Consider the following 19,392-nt stretch of genomic DNA (forward strand, 5'->3'; position numbering starts at 1 on the left):
GCCCATCTGTGTGTGTGTGCTCATCTGTGTGTCTGTGCCCATCTGTGTGTGTGTGTGTGCTCATCTGTGTGTCTGTGCCCATCTGTGTGTGTGTGTGTGTGTGTGTGTGTGTGTGTGCGTGTTATGTATGCTTAGCATCCACAGGCAACAGAAGCATTGCTTATGCTCACACAGGTCAGGGTGCCAGCCCCATAGCTGGACCTGTGCCCTGGGGATATGGCTGTCTCCATTCTTCTTATTACCCATGTGTGGCTTAACACCGCTGTAAAAATCCCTAGACTCATTCAGTGCTGCAGAATCACTTTTTTTTTTCATATTTCTCTTCCATTTTGTATAATTAGAGACTATATCTGTTTTCACCCTGAGTGTCACAGTTCAGGTGTTTGCATTTTGGAATGTCTTTGCCAAATTCTAGTGCTCTCCTGCAGTCACCTTCCAGATGTGTCATTGAGAGGGTGGGGCTAGGACAGCAACAGTCTGCCGAAGAGAAAAACCCAGAGGATGTGGATTTTATTCTCTTCTGACGAGACAACGTACTTCCAAACTAGACGCCATTGGTCATCTGCATTTCCTGTCCTGTCTTTTCCAGGCACTCTCCAAAGGTGGTTAAGGCTGCGTCTCAGGTCCTCAACAGCATGTGGCAGTACCGAGATCTGAGGAGTCTCTACAAAAAGGTAAGGGCTGCTTTTTCCTTTCTCTAACCCGAGGCTCCTGAGCTCCCAGGTTTTAGGGCCAAAGGTGCCAAATATGAGCATCATAAGAAGCATCCCACATATAGTCAGTGTTTGTTCAAAAGCCTTGGGACCTGAAACAAGAAAGAGAAAGATGCTATCCATATACCAAGATACAGGGTGTGAGCCTTCTTGACTAAACAGATCTAAACTTATGTAGCCTTACACCAAAACATCTTTTTTTGATTCCCTAAGAGTCTATAATTTCTTTTCAAATTTTTAATTTAGCATCGTCATCATTCTTATTCTTACTAGAGTGTGCTTGTGATGTATGTATATGGGCACGTATGCCATGGTGTCCATATGGAAGTCAGAGGACGACTTGTGGAGCTGGTCCCCTCTTCCACCTTTATGTGGATTCCAAGGTGTCAGAGCACAGGTGTCAGGACTGGCTCAGCCAGCACCGGCTCAGCCAGCACCTTTGCCTGCCGAGCCATCTCACTGGTCCCTGTGAGTTCTTTTATTTTCAGATATTCATTTGCTTCTTTTTTTTTTAAAGATATTTTTTTTATTGAGAAAAAAAAATTTCCACCTCCTCCCAGCCTCCCACTCCTCCCACCCTCCCCCCACTCCTCTCCCCCTCCCTCTCGAGTCTGAAGAGCAGTCAGGGTTCCCTGCCCTGTGGAAAGTCCAAAGTCCTCCCCCCTCCATCCTGGTCTAGGAAGGTGAACATCCAAACTGGCTAGGCCCCACTCATAATTGTTTCTAGCCACAAATAAAGGTCAGTGAGTCTATATTTTGACATCCTAAAGAAGCTAAATAAGAAGGTGAACCCAAAGAAAAACATATAGCTATCCTCTTGGTTAGGGGAAGTAGACAAGATTGCCAGGCAAAAAATCGGGATCTTAAGGGTGGGGTGGGAGGGGGGTAAGGGGAGATGGGGAGAAAAAAGTGAGAAGGGTAGGATGGGGAGAACTTGGGGCAACGGGATGATTGGGATACAGGAAGGTTGGATAGGGGAGCAGGGAAGCACATATCTTAATTAAGGGAGCCATCTTAGGGTTGGGAAGAGACTTGGACCTAGAGGGGCTTCCAGGTGCCCAGGCGAGGTCCCCAGTTAGTTCCTGGGGCAGCTGAGGATAGGGAACCTGAAATGATCCTATCCTATAGCCATACTGATGAATATTTTGCATATCATCATTTGCTTCTTTATTTTACGTGTGAGCATGTGTGTGTGAGTGTGAATGTGTCTGTGTGTGTATCTGTGTACTACTCGTAGATGTGGGATACCACAGAGATCAGAAGACATAGAATCCCCTGGATCTAGAGTTCCAGGAGATTGTGAGCCACCATGGGAGTGCTGGGAAGGAAAGGAACCAGGGTCTTCTGTTTCATTTCTAATTAACACATGTACATATTTAGAGAGGACAGCGTGCTGGTTCAAAACATGTGTTTATTGGTTATTGGCCCACTCAAGGTATTTACCTCATCCATTCTCTTAGGCATGTATTATTCTTTATGGTTAAAATTTCAAGGTTCACCCGTCTAGCCATTTTGAAATGCATAATTATATATTTTGAATAACACTAATTCACTTTATGGGAAGAAAAAAATCACTGTTTTTAGAGCTTGTGTATTCTAAAGTAGACCCAAAAGTTATAAATTTAGAGATTTTGAAAAAAAATTAAAAAGCATCAATAAATTTGAACAAGTAATTACGGAGAAGACAAAGGAAAAATAAACAGTTCAAGAGAAACTGGGGGAGTCAAAATATATGAGGGCCGGAAAAATCACCTACACAATGCAGAACCTGCTCTGTGTTCTGGGTCCTGATGACGTTATTACGTGGCTGCCCAGAGGATAGAGATGAAGGTCTGCCTGGCCTCCATAACCACAGAAGGCTTGGCATTCATTCTGTGTGCTTGTGAGGCAAACAGGAATTCATATTTTGCATTTAAAAGCATCTTCACTCTCAATGTGGATCAAAAATAAAACCTAAAAAGTACCACTTCTGGGGATGTTGGTGCTGTCCATCATGGCCGAGTTCCGTGAAGAAAGGATGCTTTAGAAGCTGGTGGTCAGGCAGGCCTTCTTTGGTTGGTTGGTTGGTTTAGTTTGCTTTTTATTTTTTAGACGATAATTTTTTTTTTATTTTAAGCAATATTTTAATTTTTTGAGAATTTCACACCATGTATTTTTAATATATTTTTCTTCAACCTACCCCATAACCACTCCCTCTATATTCGTATAACTTCACAACCAACTTTGATTTTTTTTTCTGCTTCTTTTTGTGTTATGCTTTTTAAATTTTCCTTTGATTCTCCTTTGTGTTGTTCAGCTAGTCTTGAGATAGGGGCCTTCTCTGGCATCTGGCCAACTTTCCAGGGAAAGAAACTATTAAAGAAAGACCCTTACTGCTCTCACCTCAGCTAGGGTGGGATTTCATATCCACCTTCCTTCATCTAAGCTGTGATTTTTGTCATGCTGGAATTTGTGAAGGTCCTGTGACATTTGCATGTGCTATTGCCTATATATGGAGAAAATCCTTGTCAGAGTAGACGATAATTTTTATTGAGAGTTTTATATACGAACATTGCATCTGTACCACTTCTCCTCCTCCCTCACCCACTCAACTCCGTCTGTGTCTTCTCACCCTCTCAAATTTATAAACTCTTCTTTAATAATTATTGTTACATGGATGCACATATTCTTAACAGTATCTTCCAGGGGATGTTTTGGTTTTGCTAATTCCTAGCTAAGCAAGTGGGGAAAATTTAAATGTCACTAGTAAGTAGAGATGAAGGACATCATAAACACAAGAAAAACACTAGGGTTCAGAAAGGAAAAGCCAGGCTGGAGAAGGTAGGTGACTTCCTTCTACCATGGCCGAGGACCCTCCTGCTGAAAGAGCCTGCACCTGTGGGCATCCCTCATCACCAGCCCCTGTGTGTTGGCAGCTCCTTGGGCAGGGGTGTGAGGTCGCACACAATGTCCCACATCAGAAGGAATGAGACCCATCTTGCCAGAGGCACATTTTGTCTTTCTCTAAGCCTGTAAAACATTTAATACCTGGCTCTCCCGTGTTTTAGTCTATTTTTAGATTTCCCCAACGGCTCTTCTTATTCCCTTGAGCACTCAGCACTCTGCACTTTAAGTTGATAAAATTTAACATATGCATGTCTCTTTCCAAGTTTTCCTGTGCTTCTAGACATGACGTTTGGAACAGAGATCATAAAATTAGGAGTTAGGGACTATACCAGATTGGTGATAAATCTTTCTAAATATTTTCCTCTTAAAGATGAGCAAGTTTTCTGTTTTGCATGAAATTCAGACCCGCCACTCCCATGGTCTCTGCCCAGCTCCTTCTTGAGGCTAAGTGAAATCTCCCTCATAGCTGAGCAGTGGTGGCACACGCCTTTAGTCCCAGCACTCAAGAAGCAGAGGCAGGTGCGTCTCTGTAAGTTCAAGGCCAGCCTGGTCTCTAAGAGCTAGCTCCAGGACACTAGGACTGTTACACAGAGAAACCCTGTCTTGAAAACAAAAACAAAAAAAAAAGACAAAAAGAAAAAAGGAAAAGAAATCTCCCACAAAAAAGGTCGTTGAACTAAGCAGGGGAGCAGACATGGCTGAGCGAAGCATGGCTGAGTGATTGCCCCGTAAACTGGAGTGGAGCCAGTAGTTCTCCAGGAGCCCCTGCCTTACAGGAAGCACCGGCTCACCTCCCAGCTCTTCTGCTCCTCTGCAGTGCACCTGCTCACACCCTGAGCACCATGGGAAAGCAGCTCTGAGACACCCTAAGCTGTTTAGTGAATGGCAGCACAAGCTCTTCACTTTCGGGCGATTTTTTTTTCCTCTGTTGGTAGTAGAGTTCAAGAAGTGTAATTGTCTTTGTATTCCCACAAATGGAAGGGTGTGTTGACAGAAACTTAATGGAGTTAAACTCAAGAGCTAAGTTGGTTTAAAATAACGTGTTTTATATGAGCACATTCAAGAAAGATGGGCTGGAGAAATCAATGTGATGTTTTTCGTTGGCCCATGATTAAAAAATGTTGAGAAAGAGTTGTTCTTAATCATTTCCAAATTATGCAGTTGTGAAATGAAACAGGGACCTCTGAGCTCAGTGTCATGAGCTCTCCTGATAAAGCCCTGCATTCATAATCGTTTTCCTTTTGAAAGACCTGTGAAAAAGCCCAGTTCATTCTTCCTCTTCAATTGTCTTTAATCGGCAGGGAGGCCGATTTTTGTCCTGTTCTTCATTGACAATTTGCATACCTTTGAAAGCTGTGTGATCCATATCTTTTAATTATCCTTATGTCAAATCTACTTAATAGAATCTATTAGAGATCAGTAACTGAACGACTCCATGGAAAAACTTAAGACACAGAGGCCACAGCTGTGGGCAAGTGTAAAAGATGGAGCAATTGTTGGCAATTCTATTACTTTCTGAATTATATTCTTTAGGTGTTAAAGCACGGATCAAAGGGAAGAAAACTATAGAGCTAAATCTTAAAGAATGTTTAGAATTTGTATAATTAAGAGTTTGGGGTGAGGACATTAAAAGAGGGAAAACATTCCTGGGAGATGGAATTTAGGATGTCTGAGACCCAATGTGGCTACATCCATCACTGGCTTCAGCTACACAAAAGCCAGACGTGCATAACATTAGCTCAACTGTTTTATTTTCCAGATACGCATTTAGTCAGCTAGGATACCTTGGCTATCTGGGTTCTGACCAAAACAAAACTGTGGTTTATTCACAATGTATTTGATGCCCCCAAACACATTCGCGCTATCTGAATCTTCAGCTTGAGTGGAGCCCATCTGGATTATCCACTTTGGGGAAGATGAGCAGAGGTTATCATGGTTATGTAACACAGCAGCTTTTCTAAACAGCCCTCATGTTCAGCTAGCCCTACGTAGAAGTGTGAAATCCTTTATCATCTGTGAATGGCTTGTGGACGGTTCATAAAGCAATGGAAGGAATTTGCAAACCTGTTGGTTATGTAGGACATCAGAAGTGCTTGTCTCTCTAGACACTTCAGATTAAACACAAGTCCCTTGACAAAATGGAGTGCTTATGTTTGATGGTGTTTGGGAAGTCTTACGATGGGTGGCTTGGGGAAGAGTAAATAAACTTGGGAGGAGGAGGGTATAAAAATCCAAAAACAACTGTCTAAGTGCTATGTGTCATCACCAAGAAATAGAATGGGGTGTAAACAAAGTCACTAAGCAGACAGCGCAGCTATAGATGATCCACTTAAGTAGCTACTTCTGCCATGAGCCGAGATCAGACAGAAATTCTCTGCGCGCGCGCTCTCTCTCGCTCTCTCTCTCTCTCTCTCTCTCTCTCTCTCTCTCTCTCTCTCTCTCTCTCCTCTGCCACGCACTGTAGATTCAATCCTTTCTGTGTAAGTTAAATTTATTGACTCCCCCCCCTGCCCCATACACTTACTCCAGCCAAACAGTGGAACAGAGAGCTGGACAGTCAAAGAGTAGGAAGCTGCTGAGCTCCAGCTCATACCCAGGGAGCTAGGACTTGGCCTGGGCCTACACTCAGCTGCCAGGGTGTCCCAGGGAAGTGGTTGGCCATGAGCCCTTTGATAATTCTTTGACAGTAGAGAACCAGTCTAGGCCCCAGCAGTCATTTCCATCGCCATTTTCGCTGCTGCTTTTCCCTTGGTCCCCTGCTCTCTCCTGCTGTCTGTAGATGCTAATGCCCTGTCCTTTACCCACAATCTTGCTCCTAAGCGACTCCATCTGCCAACCATTGCTTTGTAATGGAGCCCAGCAGGAAGAACCGTACATATGAAGGCTTAGTAAAGCAAACCACAGGCTTGGTGTTTCAGGACGTGACTGAGGAAAGCAAACCGCTATGGTTTTGTGGGTGGCTCTTTCTGTTGCGCATCAGCGCGGAGTGCATGTGCACGCACAGTGGGGTGGGTATACTGAAGACTCCTGTTACCTGGAAGGTCAGAGTGAGGCCTAAGGAAGAGCGAGATACGCAGTCAAGCAAAGCCTACTGCTGCCCTCCTCCCACGACTGTCCCCGTTTTGGTTCCATATGCTTCTCCTTTGAAGTGTCACAGAACCAATGAGCCAAAGCCGTCTTCTCATGACTCCCATTACACGCCAGTCCTCCCCTTTGCCTCAGGCTCCCCACCGCCTCTTCTCCATCCTTGAGCAGCTCATCTTCCTGTTCATTCCTTACATTTTGGTGTCTCGAGCTCTTGATGCTTGGGACTCGGTTGTCTGGTCTGCGTATTTCCCGAGTGGCCAGAACTCTACCCGCTGGGTACAGTTAACCAAATGTGGCTGTCCCTGCGATCTGTTTCCTAGCCCTCGCTCTTTAGATCGTTAGCCATCTACACAGCCCATTTAAATAACTTTTCTGCAGTGCCCCACTGATGCCAGATCCCACAGAGTCTGCTCCTCCTAAATTCAGCTGCTCTTCCCAGGTCCCCTGCACGTCATCATGAGCTAACCCTGTTCTCCACATTGGTGCCAGGAACCATTCCTGCCTCTACAGAAAGCTGTATACATCTCAGGCTCTGCCCACCTCTTTTGACGTTCAGGGACGCATAAGCAGCTGCCTCTTCGCTGCCAGATCACTGGGCTGAGCTCTGATCTGCGCTTCTAGTCTTTAGACTTGGCCTTTGCCAGTCTGCTCTCCAAAAAGGCTGCAGGGATAAACCGTCTAAAGTGTCAGTGTGTTCATGCCTTCTCATGGCCCTCTTGGTCTTCAGTATGGTGTCTAAATATCTTGGCATGGCTCGTGAGTCCTACCAAGACCAGCCTAGGCCTCTCTCTAAATCATCCCATCCCTTGCAAGTACTTATGCAGCCATATCTGACCTTGCCCTCGGACCGTCCCTTAGATCTGTGTTCTGTCCCATGGCACATCTCAACCTTCATTCTCCCTGTGGCTCTGATACTACCTCCCTTGAACATCAACTTTATGAACTCCTTAATCCAAGTTAATAGCACTGCTTAGTAACCTAAAACGGTTTTTAAAAAATGATGAGTTTAAATATTTTTTAATTTTTACTTGAATTGCTTTTCAGTATTATAAACCCATGGCTAAACATACTCCAGTTCACTAGCACTATACCATTTAATGACTACATAAGTATTTATGCTTCTGGTAGAAGCAGCTTCCATTCCTGGCTCAGATACTTGTCGTGGGAGAGTTTTCATCATCAACTTATTTACTTAACAAGTCATCCATCCCTTCATAACCATTGACACCACACTCATCTCCAACCCTGGAGCAATTAATATCCACCCTAATGAAAAGCACCAAGTGCAAGGATCCCCCAAATATATAAAAGGCAGGATGAAGCTATGCCTCTGGGAAGAGACTTCATCTGTATGCATGAGAAATAAGACTGTAGTCAATGAGAGAAACCAGAGCTGCATCTCTGGCAAAAGTAATGGAGATGCTTTTTAACTTTTCCTTTTAATAAAAAGTCACACTTCTTAGTTTATCTCAACTACTTTGATTACTCGCTGTGCCAAGCTTAAAAGTTTCCTCTTCCAGACACCAGTATCTGTGAAGATACAGCCTACGGTTTAATGGAATAGAAAATTGAAGCTTATCTCCTCCTCAGCCAGTGTTTTATGGGTCTTCATGGGGCATTATGCTCATGACCACTTTAGCAGACCTTCCTGAATGCAGACCGGGTAACAGACGTTGATTTTAAATTTCACATAGCCCATTCAGCTTCCAAAGCATTATATACACAGCAGCTGCCTGAAGTAGAAGCTTCCTTTATCATTTGGACTGTGGGTTTTTGTTATTTGGGGAAGTTTATTGTTCCCTATTAAAGTTTAAATCTTTGTGTTTCTTAGGATGGTTTTAAGTTCATACAAAAACTAAAGGGGGATACAGACTTCCCATGTGCCCTCGTCTGTAGATGGAAATTTCTGTCCCACCTGGTCCTCTCTGTATGCTATGAATATGTTTTATTACCACTGGCTAATAAAGAAGCTGCTTTGGTCGATGACTCAGGCATATTTCTAGCTAGTTCTTATATCCTAAACTAACCCATTTCTAGAAATCTGTGTATCACCATGAGGCTGTGACTTACCAGTAAGATTCCAGCATCTTTCTCCTTCAGCAGCTGCCTGACTCCACCTTCTTTCTCCCTGCATTCAGTTTAGTTTTCCTGCCTATCTGCCTACCTATATCCTGTCCTGCCACAGGCCAAGGCAGCTATTTTTCTTCCTGAATCACTTGATGTCAAGTTAGGGTAGCGAAAGAAAACACTGAGGTTCAACTCAGCTACAAAACATCCTCCTCCATAAATCTGGGAATTTACTTGGTGATGTTTGTATTGACAAAGAAGGTCTTTCTTCATGAGGTCCCTTGACCTCTAAAAGACAATTCTTAAACGCTCATCATATGATATCTGCCCAAAATCAAATGTACAAATGGGAATAGTAGCAAAAATCAATCGTTCAAAAGTGAAAATCAATGTACGTGGCAGTTACTGAACAAGAAGTGACTAAATTATACCTCTTCCTCAAACAGATCCCCAAGGAAGGGAACCCCATGTAGCTACACCCAAATTAAACATTTTCTCTTTAATCCTCTTACCACAAAACTTCTCCCATACAGTTTTAAGTCAGAAATTGCAGAGACAAAAAGCAGGGGGGAAAAAGACTCAGTCAAGCACGAGAAAAGCCAACAAAGGGAATGTAAGTTTACATACACACAGGAACTCACTGTGTGATATCAACTCAAACTCAACCACTTGTTTTCTGGCAGATCAGGATAAACCGGGTGGTGTTACAGCTACCCGAGTTCCTCCTTGCCTCTGTCTTTCGTGTGCTGAACTTTTGCCCATCCCACACCTGCCAAGCTGGTTAAATAGAGAAAGAAATGGTTCCATGGTGAGGAAAGCTAGCAGAGTTTCACCTGGCTTTGGTCACTCTGCCCAGGAGACATGTGCCCATGTTGCCTTCTTCTCTCTTGGGGTCAGTGGTATCATTTGCTCGGAGTTGTACCAATCACTGAGCCTCTCCCATCTGTTGATGGATCACTTATGCCTGGACATCTTCACTGGGCTACTCAGAATTGTCAATCAGCCTCAGGCTTTTGCTAAACCTCTACAAGCAAATTACACTAGATACAAAGTCCATACCCTTACATCTGATGCCATTTGAGAAGACCTATTTAAAAGGAAATGCTTATAATCATGAGATCGTATACAACTCTTGGAAGTGTGTCATACAGTGGCTCCAGCTGAAGCTTAAGCCACAAGAGCAACAGTCATTTCAACCTCTGTTACTCAACGTGTAGATCACCCTGCTAACAGCACTTGAGACGATGACCCCTGCAGCCCCCAACTTTTCAAGAGTACATAGTTCATACTCCTTTTGTCTATGCTCAGAATGTCTAAGAACGCGCTCTCTGTCCCATATCTTCCATCTTGGTGAAAATGCTACAGTAGTTACCAGTAGCTTCAACCTTAACAGCTACCCACACCCATGATTCCTCGGTCCTGTGCAAGATCAGTGCCCTAGGAAACAACAAGAAGCCTTCAGACGATTTATCACGGGGTGAACAATATGAAAACTATCATCAGTGGCCAAGGGAGAAGGAAAGTCAAAGAATTTGGAATCTTGAGGCTTCTTTTTGGTGCTACTGGTCCTGGATAGGGTGACACCCTTGACACGGTTCCCATAAACTCCTGAAAAAAAAACACTGAAGCCCCATTTCCCCAGCTCCCACCTTCCTTGCCCTGAGAGCCCCCCTCCCAGTCCGACTAGTAAACAGACATTTCCATATTCATTCAGCACATAACTGGATTTCTATTCCCTTGGTTGTCTTCTAGGCTCTGGGAATTTCTAAGTGGGTTTATTTTTTATTGGATTTCCTTTCCCTGTTGCTTAAGCATGTGATTCTCAACAGTTATTTCTTAAATGCTCTGCACTTATTTTTTTCTGGACTATTGTGAAACAGACATATGTTTCTCCTGTTTGTGATCTGAGATTCTGAAGCAAATGGTCCCCGCTTGCTGTCAAGAGAAGCTTCTTTAATTAAGAGTTGGTAGTTACACTTATCTACAGGTGTAAGGATAGGGTTTAGGATGCCGTGAGGGATTGTGGTAGGCTAGAAAAGTTGCAGTAGGAGATTCTTTTCTAAGGTCTGTGACCTCACTAGCCCTGGAGCCTGGCTGGACTTCCAGGACACAGCATGTTTCGCCTCATGCTGAGTCGACCTTAAGTTAAATCAGACAGCTGTTGCTGGCCACCAACGTGTGCATGGACCCACTGCATCTTCATGCTTGCCACACTGGTGATGTCATGGTTCAAAGGTGCTGCAGCTAGGCAGGACTGCTTAACTGCCTCCATCCCGTGGCAGAGTATTTTCTGGAATCACAGAAGCTAAACCGCAGAAAAGAGACTGTCGTATCAAGTGATGTCTTCAGTAATAGGGGCCCACCCTCAATTCCCCAGAGGCAACCAAGGGTTACACCAATAGTCTGTGTTGTTTGGGGAGTCACTTTGACACCCCTAACAAGCTGTTTCAAAGGAGTTTTCGTGTGCCTGATACTGGGGTTTTATTAGTCTGTGGTTCTTGTGGAAAACGTTGTCAGTCCAAGTGGCTCAGCTCATACACACATGTATGCAAACACACACACATTCATATATATTGTGTATAATTTTAGGTAAATATAAAACATCGGTTGAAGCTTTAATCACACAACCTCGGTGTTATTTCTTCCTCCTTCTCCTTCTAAATTGGCTTCCCTTTCTCCTCCTTAGTTTTAGCCCCGTCCCATTCTGTGTTTCCCCCTTTATATCACCCGTATCCTGCCGTTCCCTCTCGTGAGCCCCCATTATGATCCCTTCATACTCTCCTGGTTCTGCGGCTGCTCCATGCTGTATACTCATCTCTGAAGATGCGGAACCACGAACCACGGATAAGACAGAACATGCGGTGTTTGTCTTTCTGTGTTTGGGTTAACTCACTTAGTGTGACCTTTACTAGGTCCTTTTATTCATATTCAGTTTCATGGTATCATTTTTCTTTATAGCTGGAGAGTATTCCACCGTGTATATGTGCCACGTTTTCATTCTCTACTCCTCTGGTGAAAGACATTTATGACCCAGCCCCCTCTCTCATTGACATATGCCCAAAGGACTCAACATCCTGCTCCACAGATCCTTGCCCAGCTGTGGTCACATCCTATTCACAAATAGGAAATGAAAGTCCACTGTTTTATTTAAACTCCCAAAGTGGCACCACAAAAGAGGCTGGCTTGATCTTCTGGTGTCTTAAGGTCTTTGTTTTTCTCCTTTTGGTACCTGTTGGATCCTGACAAGTCATGGTAAACCTCTTTGACTAAAGTCAATGCGTTCCTTCATGACTTGTCAGATCTTCTTGGTGATAAGAGGTCTTCAGGATTAGCACAACTGAAATAAACTGAGTACATAAAATGGATTTATAAGTATTTTCTTTTAAAACATAGTATTTCAGAAGAGTCACGTCCTAATATATACTGTACCTTTAGAGCCCAAATCAATTTAATTAAATTTCTTTAAAAGCTGAAACAAAGTAATGAAAGTCAGGGGTCTGTCATAGTATTTATTTCTGCATTAAACCGCAAACACTCCCTTTTGGCCCTTAACATTTAGTTTAAATATTTAGCGCTAATGGCTTCTAGAATTGTTGGAATTTAATGAATCCTTAACAAACAGTTTACCTTTAAAATAGAGATAATTTTGAATTATTACATCAAAGAACAACAGAAGGTAGCATCGCTATGCGAAATCTGGCTTGGTCTTCAGTCACACTGGCTGTGTATCAAACATTCTTCCTCTGTTGTATCCATGCCGGTGAGCATTTTAGATTGAAATAGCGACATAAGGCAGTACCTCCACTAATTCAGAATGTTTTCTTTCTCTGCTTAGTGTACTTACATTAATGAGTTCCTCCTACCTAGAAACGACTGGAAAACAGCCCATCTCTGAACAAGCATTTTTCACGTATGAGGGCAGTCTGGCCTTTTTCAGAAGGCAGCCACAATGTATGCTTTGACTATTACTTGAACATTTGTTTCCCCAATGAAGAAGTCTGGGATGTGGATGTGAGTGACAGGCTCTAAGTGTATGAGGTTGATGAGTGGACGAGCTTGAGTTACTAAAAGCCCAGAGGATTTGCAACACACTCTATTTCAAGTCGCTCAAAGAAAATTAGAATTGACAGACTTCGTGGACTGTAGAGCCTTCCAGGACAGCAAAGGCAAAAAAACTTGTATTTTTTACTTCAACACCAAGTAGTTTCTGGATATCCACTGAGAAATCATTGTTCTGAAGCCAAATAAATCTTATCAGAGGAAGAAAATTTGAGTGCTGTTTATAAACAAGAAGGAAAGGCCCAGCGCCCATACGTGAACCACCACTGCTTAGTGTTTACGTCGGGTTTTAGCTGATGTCCCCTGTGTGCATAGACAGCGTTGATTGTCAAAATCAATTATTTATTGAACTCCATGCCAGTCAGAGGCATCTTCATCATAAGAAAAGAGTTTGCCAAATCTAAATTCTAAGTCTAGAAAGCAATACACCAAAAGTGGCTTTGGAGAGTGCTGTGAGCAGGGCCTTCAGCATGGACCTTGTCTGGGCTGTGGCTCTTCCTCTCACCCTTGTTTCCACTCTGGCATGGTCTCCAAAGCCCATCCTCCAGAAGCAGAGGTCAGAGGTCACAAAACAAGTAACCCTAAGTCCTGTGCTGTGCTCGCCCTGACCTGATTAGTGAGAATTTGCTATATCATCCCATTTTCTCTCTCCTGAAGACCAACTTGCCTCTTAGCAGCCTTTGAGACATGTCTCTTCCTCCCACCTTCTCATAAGCCCTATTCTGTGCCCTGAGCCAACTCATACCCCTAATCCCCCTCCTCCTGTGATGTGAACTATAGTTGCTCATCCTTCTCTGGTTGAGTGGGAGTCGAGGGAGGAGGGGCAGGTCTGTGCACGACCCCACACCACGGTTCTCCTCCCATCCTACCCAAATGCTCTCCAGCCCTCTGGATAACATGGTTGTCGCACCTCCTGGAATGTGACTCTGTGTCCTTGTTCCCTAGCCCGTAGGGGTCCCACCAGGTGATGCCTTCAGGAACCCACCCCTCGGTGTGTTGGGCACACTTCTGCAGTGGGTGTGAGTGTCTGTACCCAACCTTGAAGGAAACCGGAGCACAACTAAAGAGAGCTGCGGTGTGCCCTCCCTCTCCTCCTTTCTCCCCAGCTCTCCCAAGGCTTTGTGAATGGGGAAAGCTGAGTGTCTTCACTCTGGGCAGGAACTTGTATTTCCTAAAACTACAGAGATGAAGGAGCAGGGCCACATGCTCTAAAAGATGGACTTGGGATTGGCATCAGTCCAGGACCAAATGTAAGGGTAGATGGACGCTTCAGAATTCCTCTCAAGGTTAGATTAAAAAGGAGGCAAGTTCATGTACTCCACACCTAAACATAGGCAGCCCAGGGAAGCCGTCACTGCCACTGCTGGAGCCCAGCTAAAGACTTCCTCCTGCACTACTTCAGCAGAACCAATGCTGCTTTGCAGCCCAGCTGTGTCTATGTCATGAACCAACAACAGAAAAAGATTCTAGTGTGATTGCTTTCTGCTAAAACAGTATCAAAATGATCGTGAGGCTCTGATCATCCTCGTGACACAACCAGAGAATACAAAGACCTAGAAGCTGGCAGCAACACCTGTGGAATTGATGAGCACTTGGTTTTGCAATAATCGCTGCATTATCTTACCGCATAAAATCCAACTAGCATATGTCAGGCATAGCTGTGTCCCGGCATTGAGCCCAGCACCAGAATCTCAGAAACCAACAGGGCTCTCTGTCTCACAGCTGGGATCACAGGCAGGCAGACAGGATCGCTACAGTCTGTAGCGTGATGTGAACATGCAGAGTTAATGGGGAATGGAAACCACGAAGTGGATTTTCTAGATGCTCCCAAGGCTGGAGGCAACACACATTTAGCTGTTGTGATTTGATGCACCTGCACTTCCTGCCTCCTGTTTACCTGGCACAAAGCAGAACCAGGCTGGTGTACTGAACAGATTGGAATAAAGAAGGTGTTGTGCTGGGTCTCTGAGGTAACAGCTAGGACGTGTGCACATGGAAAGCCGAATCCCAGAGTCAGTGAGGCTCCGTACACAGGTGTGACCCGGCTGATATGAGTACAGTGTCTCTCAGCTCTGAGATTGTGGCTAGTCTTGTCCCCACAGAAGTTGACGTTGAGGATGCTTTATATGACATTCCCAAATACACTAGGAGACTGGAAGACTTTGTTTATGCTCATGTGTGTTCCTCCCAGCTACCACCTCTGCCTGTGTGGAGAAACTACAGGAGCGGCTTGCAACTAGGGCGAGTCATTAGCATCAGCCGGAGGAAGAGGGGAGATCCTGCCAGGACTTATGCCTGGGCCTTCCTCAGAGCAATGCAAAGAGAATCTCAAGGGCCGAGGCACAGGTGCTGCAACACTTTAAGCCCCGTGCTCATGAGTTCTGTCGCCTTTGGTTTACGGGGGAGAGAGAAACTAAAGCAGAGATTCTATCAGTGGTGAGAGGAGCTGAGTCCTCCCTGCCCTCACTCCTCCAGGATGATCCTAAGAGCAGTTCGGGCCTCAGCCAGCAGCTCTGGCTCAGCCTATGAAGACACCTAGCAAACTCTGTACGGATATAGGTTTAGTGCCTTGTAATTTCTCTAAGAAGAAGTTATGGGCAAAGGTACGCTGTCCTAAGCAGTTTGTAAGGGACTCAGCCCCGCATCTCACCCTGTCCGGGAGGTCCCTCCACTGGTAGCTTTCCATTTGACAATGTTCACTGCACGTTCAAAACTATAAATGAAGGGCTTGGGGAAACGGCAGGCACGGTATCTGTTCTGTAAGCGTGAGAACCTGAGTTTAGATCATCAGCACCCACACACAAAGTCTGGTATACAATGTACATCTGTGTCCAGTGCCAGGAGGAAGAGACTAGAGGTTCCTGGGGGGCTCGCTGACCAGATAGTCTACCCAAGTGGTGAACTCTGGGATCAGTTAGAGCACCTGGCTCAAATGTAAGGTGATGCAGGGAGACACTAAGATTGACCTCTGTCCTCCATGTGGGTGTACAAGTGTACATCACACATGGGTGTGTGTGTGTGTGTGTGTGTGTGTGTGTGTGTGTGTGTGTGTGTCCAGTTCACCTGCACACACACCACAGTCCTCATCCTATGGGAGCAGCTACAGTCACGAAGCACTCATGTTCCTGAGACGGTAAAGTTGAGCATGGGTTCATAAAGTTGACCTGGTTCCCCTGTGCTTAGAATCCCCGAAAATTCCACTGTAGGAAGCCACAACTTTGTTGGGTAATAAACTTCTTAGAGAAATGAATAAGAAACTTTGACACAGAAGCCAGAGCTGGTGGGAAGACAACAGGAGGATGTGGAGAAAGGGGCAGGTGAGTCTTTGTGGCGAGTTAAGGCTCAAGGACTTTGGGCTTCTCTTTGAATTTCTGTTTCTATCTATGTGGGACAATTTAACAGCCTCCAGTTTTAAATTTAATGTGTTAAAAATAAAAACCAATTTGACCTGTCAGATATCATATCACATTTCTGAAGGCTTAGCTGGGTCTCTAGCTAAAGGGCACATCTTCTGGGTCGCTGCTCAAGGTCTGCAGAGTCATGGACATTTCAAAAGATCCTTATCGTCAGCCTTGGGGATTAATAGCTCTTCCCTGGTTATTGTGGCAATTCCTCATTCTCCATTTTTCTTCCCTGAGCTTTCTTATCTAACCCCAGCAAGCCATAGGGTATGTACAAAGGGATCTTTGGTTAAGCGTTTAATATAATAAAACATAAACACACACACACACTATGGCCAATAATGAGTTAAAATTTAAACAAGAAAGGCTAGCGAACAAAGAGACAAATGATAAAGGAAACTATCTCCTGGAGTTGTGTACTTGTGTGAACCAATTTTAAGTCTTTGTAAGTGACAACAAGAAGTAAGGAAATGATAGTTTATTGCTAGCTAGATTGCAGATATGCACATAGCTAGCAGGACCATGTGCGGTTAGCAATAATGTTTCCCTCAAAAATATTCATCTTCATTATCTGAGCTTATTTAGTGCACAAAGAAAGAATCGGATGATCAAAATTCACCCAGTAGACGATGTGGGAAGCAGTGAGGCTTCATAGTTACTGATGAGCCAGAGACCGTGCTTGGAATCAGCTGCGATCTGTCTCCACCTGGACCAGCTGCATGTTGGTCTCTAGCATCCGGTGTAACACCATGCTATGACATTTGTAAGCTTGTGCCATCAGAATAGAAAGCTTAATGTCCCATCCGGGCTTTTCCACATGCAGTCATATCAAAGTTCTACAGCTTGGCCGTTCCAAGATTCCTGCTTCAGTGAATGGGAGGGAAGGGAGAAAAGGTCACCTCTCATCCAGGGTGGTTGTTTGCATGCTGTGTGCGTGTTGTGTATGTGCATGCGTGTGTGTGTACGCATGTGTTCACATGCATGTGTGTGTGCGTGTGTGCGTGTAGTATGCTTGTGTAGAATGTGGGCCTGTGGAGGCCCAAGGTTGATATTGGATTTCTTCTCTGATTACTCTATGTCTTATAGATTGAGACAGAGTTTCTCTTTTCCCCTTCAACCCAGAGTTCACCAGTCAGCCAGTCTAGCTGCCAGAACGCTCCTAGGGATTTAATTTCACTTCTGGAGCACTGTCATTTCTGGTGGACCAACACGCCTGCTCAGCACTTCCATGGGTGCTGGGGATCTGAACTCCAGTCCTCATGCTCACTTTGTGTGGTACACATTGGACCCACTGAACCTTCTCTTCGGTCCCAAGACCCTTTGCTTCCCACTTAGCACTGGGACTGAGCCCCTCCGCAGTTTTCAACCCCCTCCTATTTCTCCTCCTGTTGTCTAAACTATTTTCCTTGCTTTCAGAGGATGACCTCATTTCTCATTTTCAGTGAAAAAAAAATGCAAAACCAAGAAAGAAGATTTCACTCTCCTGTCCTCAAATCTCCCCACTTCCCTAAATCTTGGCTGGACAGCCTCTCTCCTCATGCTTTCCTCTTCCCTGCGGTCTCCTGCATCCTACCCGTCCTATACTGTCCTGTAATGGTCTCTTCTCCCCTGTGTCACCAGCTTCCTTGTCTTGGATGCTGAGTCATTCCCATCAGCACACGCAATGCCTGAATGACTTCCAGGTGATCTCTTTAGGCATCTCTCCATCCCTCACTCTCTTCAAGCCCCATTTTGCTGCTTCCCTCAAACCTAGAACTTCACCAAGAGTTATCCATATTCAGGCTTCCCTTCATCCATTCATATAATCCTCTGAGCCCACTTGAGTTAGATTCAACCAAACTTGTCAAAGAAAGCACCTCAGTCCTCAGCGCAGTGGTTTCGAACTCTCCAAGAGCAATGCTTGCCTTTGCTGTCTGCTCAGTCTCTTACCCGTTTATCCTTGCCTGATGTCACACTATCTCCACCTCCTCCCCAGTGCTCCATTCGGTTCCTCTCATCCTCCTTCCAAGCTGCTCTGACTCTGATTACTGAAGCGTCCCTGGGCTCGCTTAGCCTCTGCTTTATGCTCTTCTTAATTTGCATCCACTCTCCAGGTTCTTTCTGTTCTCTTGCCTTGGGTAATACCTGTGTTCTGAACTCCAGAATGTTACCTCTGATCCTGCTCCTGAGAGCCAGACTTGCAGATTCGGCCTGATTCTTTATCTTGCATCTGTATCTTTCAGGCATCTCTAATCCAACATACTCCCAAAGCAGTCTTGGTTTTCCTTCCAAAACTGTTTCTCTGCCATATTCTTTCCAGAAGAGCTCCTCCAGCCCCTTAGGCTCACGGCAGAAACGCAGAATGAAGCCCAATTTCTCTGTCTAACACCCGAAGGCCACGGCGTCAGGTCTCCCGACAGAGATGCAAACATTCCACTTCTCCACCTGAGTCAGTTGCTCACATGCTCTCTTGTGCCTGCCAGAGCCGCTGCTTCTGCTCTGTGGTCTATCAGCTGTCTTCAGCTCCCAACACTCAGAAGGCAGGGTGTCTTCCTGTACCCTTGATCACTCCTCAGTCATGGTGACCATTCTCTTTCCACCCAGTACCTTCACATCTGTTTTTACCTTGACTTGGAAGCCGAATCTAGTGACTGGGTCCATGTAACCCCTATCGTGTGAACTCTTCAGGTGCTTCCTTGACGGAATTTCACAACGCTAGCACTCTGCTCGTCTCTGACTGCTGTCTTCTCTTCCAAGTATAAGAGCTTCGCTTTTAACCTCAGCATCCTTAGCTTGCTTCCTTCTTCACTTTGCGTGTCCTCACTGCCTTTCTTCTCTGTGAAACAGAATCCAGCTCTTGGATAGAAGCTTGCCACATAGTTACTTAGCCAGGGCGTGCTAGGTAACCTCTTCCAAAAGAGCCTACTTCTAATCCTGGCTTTATCATATGAGTAAGAACAGGAATTACCAAAATGAGGTTTAAAAAAAAAAGACATAAACAGATATTGAAATGAATATAAATTTTGTTATTAATTTCCATCTATTAATTTGCAATGATCCAGCATGGGGACCTTAGGAGAAGGTTGAAGAGGAGGGGAAGGCAAGGAGGGGAGCAGAGAAAAATGTAGAGCTCAATAAAATCAGTAAAAAATAAAATAACAATTAAATATAAAAAATTGCTGTGATTCTTCATGGAACAT

The 19,392-nt window shown here is 44.6% G+C and overlaps 1 protein-coding gene across 3 annotated transcripts in view; it reads left to right on the top strand.

The window, feature by feature from the left end:
- The window catches only part of Ctnnd2 (catenin delta 2), a 755,848-nt gene that overhangs the window by 717,035 nt on the left and 19,421 nt on the right, over positions 1-19,392 (top strand). For all 3 annotated transcript variants that reach the window (XM_005356666.3, XM_026783687.1, XM_026783688.1), the window contains one exon: positions 590-674. In XM_005356666.3, the coding sequence (XP_005356723.1) occupies positions 590-674 (85 nt within the window). The remainder of the gene's footprint in view (positions 1-589; positions 675-19,392) is intronic.

This window comes from Microtus ochrogaster, chromosome 19, assembly GCF_000317375.1.
Source record: "Microtus ochrogaster isolate Prairie Vole_2 chromosome 19, MicOch1.0, whole genome shotgun sequence".
NCBI lineage: Eukaryota > Metazoa > Chordata > Mammalia > Rodentia > Cricetidae > Microtus > Microtus ochrogaster.